Source organism: Pelophylax lessonae (genome assembly GCF_965119305.1).
Source record: "Pelophylax lessonae genome assembly, chromosome: 6".
In the NCBI taxonomy this organism is placed as follows: domain Eukaryota; kingdom Metazoa; phylum Chordata; class Amphibia; order Anura; family Ranidae; genus Pelophylax; species Pelophylax lessonae.
The window spans coordinates 44,570,293-44,572,549 of record NC_138773.1 but is presented as its reverse complement, the minus strand read 5'-3'; the positions used below and the strand labels follow the sequence as shown (position 1 = coordinate 44,572,549).

The following is a 2,257-nucleotide window of genomic DNA, read 5'->3' as shown; positions in this document are numbered from 1 at the left end:
AAAAAAAAGTGCATAGAATCTGATAAAAATAATTTTGAAAATGAACCCATTGCACCTTTTCACTTACTATCTAAAATTTCCTCATCTCTTCATCCTCATTTCTTTGCATGTATGCATGTGTGCTTAAATGCAGGTATTTTTAGGGACATTAGATCTAGGATCGAGAAAACAAATGCTATTATATCCTCTTTTTTGGTTAGAAGTTGTAGAAGTCCAATAAGGAACAACTGTGTTTTTTTTAGAACAAACTATTTTCTTCACTAACAGGTGTGCTTCCTGTCATCAGTGTAAAAACTGTATAAGCTACATACAGTATACAGCACTGTGTTCTGGCAGTTGGATGAAGACTTTCTGTCTTGTTTCCAAAACAAAGTAGAGTCAGACTGAGCTCTGCTCAGCCATTCAGAGGAAACTTCATATTTTCTGATGAATCAGATTGAGGATACGTCTGGACGCATCAGGAGCTTCACGGCCTTTCATAAATCCCATCTGGTCTGATTAATTAGAGATGGCATGAACGACGCCATCCTATTTGCCAATAGTTTAGCATAGATTTTGATGTCTGCATTAAGTAATGATATGGGCCTGAAATGTGCCGGGGTATCCGGGGATTTGCCCGGTTTGGGGATAGTGACAATGTGGGCCGCAAGGAGTTCACGAGGGGGGGATGGAGACAACGGAAGATCATGGAACAGTTTGAGGAGATATGGAGTCAGAGTAGAGGCTAAGGCTTTATAATAAGCATTGGTGAACCCGTCCGGGCCTGGGGCTTTTTCACTAGGTAACGCATTGATAACCTTCATGATTTCTGCAGTGGTAAACGGAGAGTTGAGAGCTGCTAGTTGGGGGTCTGTGAGAGAGGGCAGGTAAAACTTCATATTTTCTGAATGGATGATGTCACACTCTCCATCTTAGTCAAACAGAGGAAGCCTTGTATTAATTCTGAAAGTACAAAGCTTCCTCTGAATGGCTGTGCGGTGCTCAGCCCGACTCAATTTTGTTCTGAGAATAAGACCAGAAGTTACCATCCCACTGCCGAAACACATTGCTGTATACTTTATGTAGCAGATGATACATACAGTTTATACAGCACTCCCAGCAATTACACCCGTTTGTGAAGAAAATTATTTGATTGGACCAATTTTATCAAAGAATGCTTTACATCTTTGTTTCTTAGACTGTAGATTAAAGGGTTTAACATAGGGACCACGGTGGTGTAGAACACAGTTAAATTCTGTTCCAGCACACTGTAGCGTTCTGATGTTGGTATCATATACACAGAAATACCAGATCCATAATAGATGGCCATGACAGTGAGGTGGGAAGAACAGGTGGAGAAAGCTTTATGTCTACCCTCATTAGATTTAATAGAAAGTATGACCTTGATAATCCTTATGTATGACAACATGTTGCACAAGGCTGGACAGAATCCTAAAAGGAAACAGTTTGCATACACAAGAATGTAAAATGTATCCATTCCACCACAGGAAATGTTTATGAGAGCTTTGGCATCACAAAAGAACTGGTGAACAGTAACAGAAGTGCAGAACATCATTTTTAGGACAGAATTTGTAAGTAATGATGAATTTACACAGGAGCAAATCCAGATGACCATAACAAATAATACACAGGTATTTTTACTAAGGATGCAATGATAGTTCAAAGGGTAACAAACTGCAACATATCGGTCATATGCCATTGCAAATATAACCATGATCTCAGCACTGGCTGCTATAAAGAAAAAGTAAATCTGGATAAGGCATTGGGTAAAGGAGACTTTGTTATCACCAGAAAGTAAGATGTAGAGAAGTTTTGGAACAGTAATTGTTGTATAACAGATATCAACAACAGACAAGTTACAGAGAAAGAGATACATTGGAGTATGCAAATGGCTATCCAAATATATCACTGTAGTGATAAGGATGTTCATTAAGATTCCACTTAAATAAATTATAAAAAAGAAGGCAATGCTGAATATAAACAATTTATTTTTAGTCTTCATAAAATATGGCAAAATAGCAAACTCTAAAATTGATGTTGTGTTTTCCATTGGATATTGCCACAAGTCTTAAATAAAGCTTATTTTCAAAGCTGAAATCTGGGCATATATAAAAGTCACAAATTATTGCAGTTCTGTTATCATTATTGCATCAATAAATCTATATTTTTTAGTACAAGCAGTTTAGGTACCTAAATGTGACCTGGTATCAGCTGAAAGCAAAATGTGCAGACTGGGGGCTGGTTTCCAAGCAGTCCC

The 2,257-nt window shown here is 37.9% G+C and overlaps 1 protein-coding gene across 1 annotated transcript; it reads right to left on the bottom strand.

Annotated features, from left to right (window-relative positions):
• Positions 1–1,102: 1,102 nt before the first annotated feature.
• LOC309558567 (olfactory receptor 1M1-like) lies at positions 1,103–2,050 on the bottom strand (the record flags this gene model as incomplete). Its single annotated transcript, XM_082261645.1, has 1 exon — positions 1,103–2,050. One exon carries the CDS (start codon positions 2,048–2,050, stop codon positions 1,103–1,105), a length of 948 nt encoding a protein of 315 aa, XP_082117771.1.
• Positions 2,051–2,257: the final 207 nt, after the last annotated feature.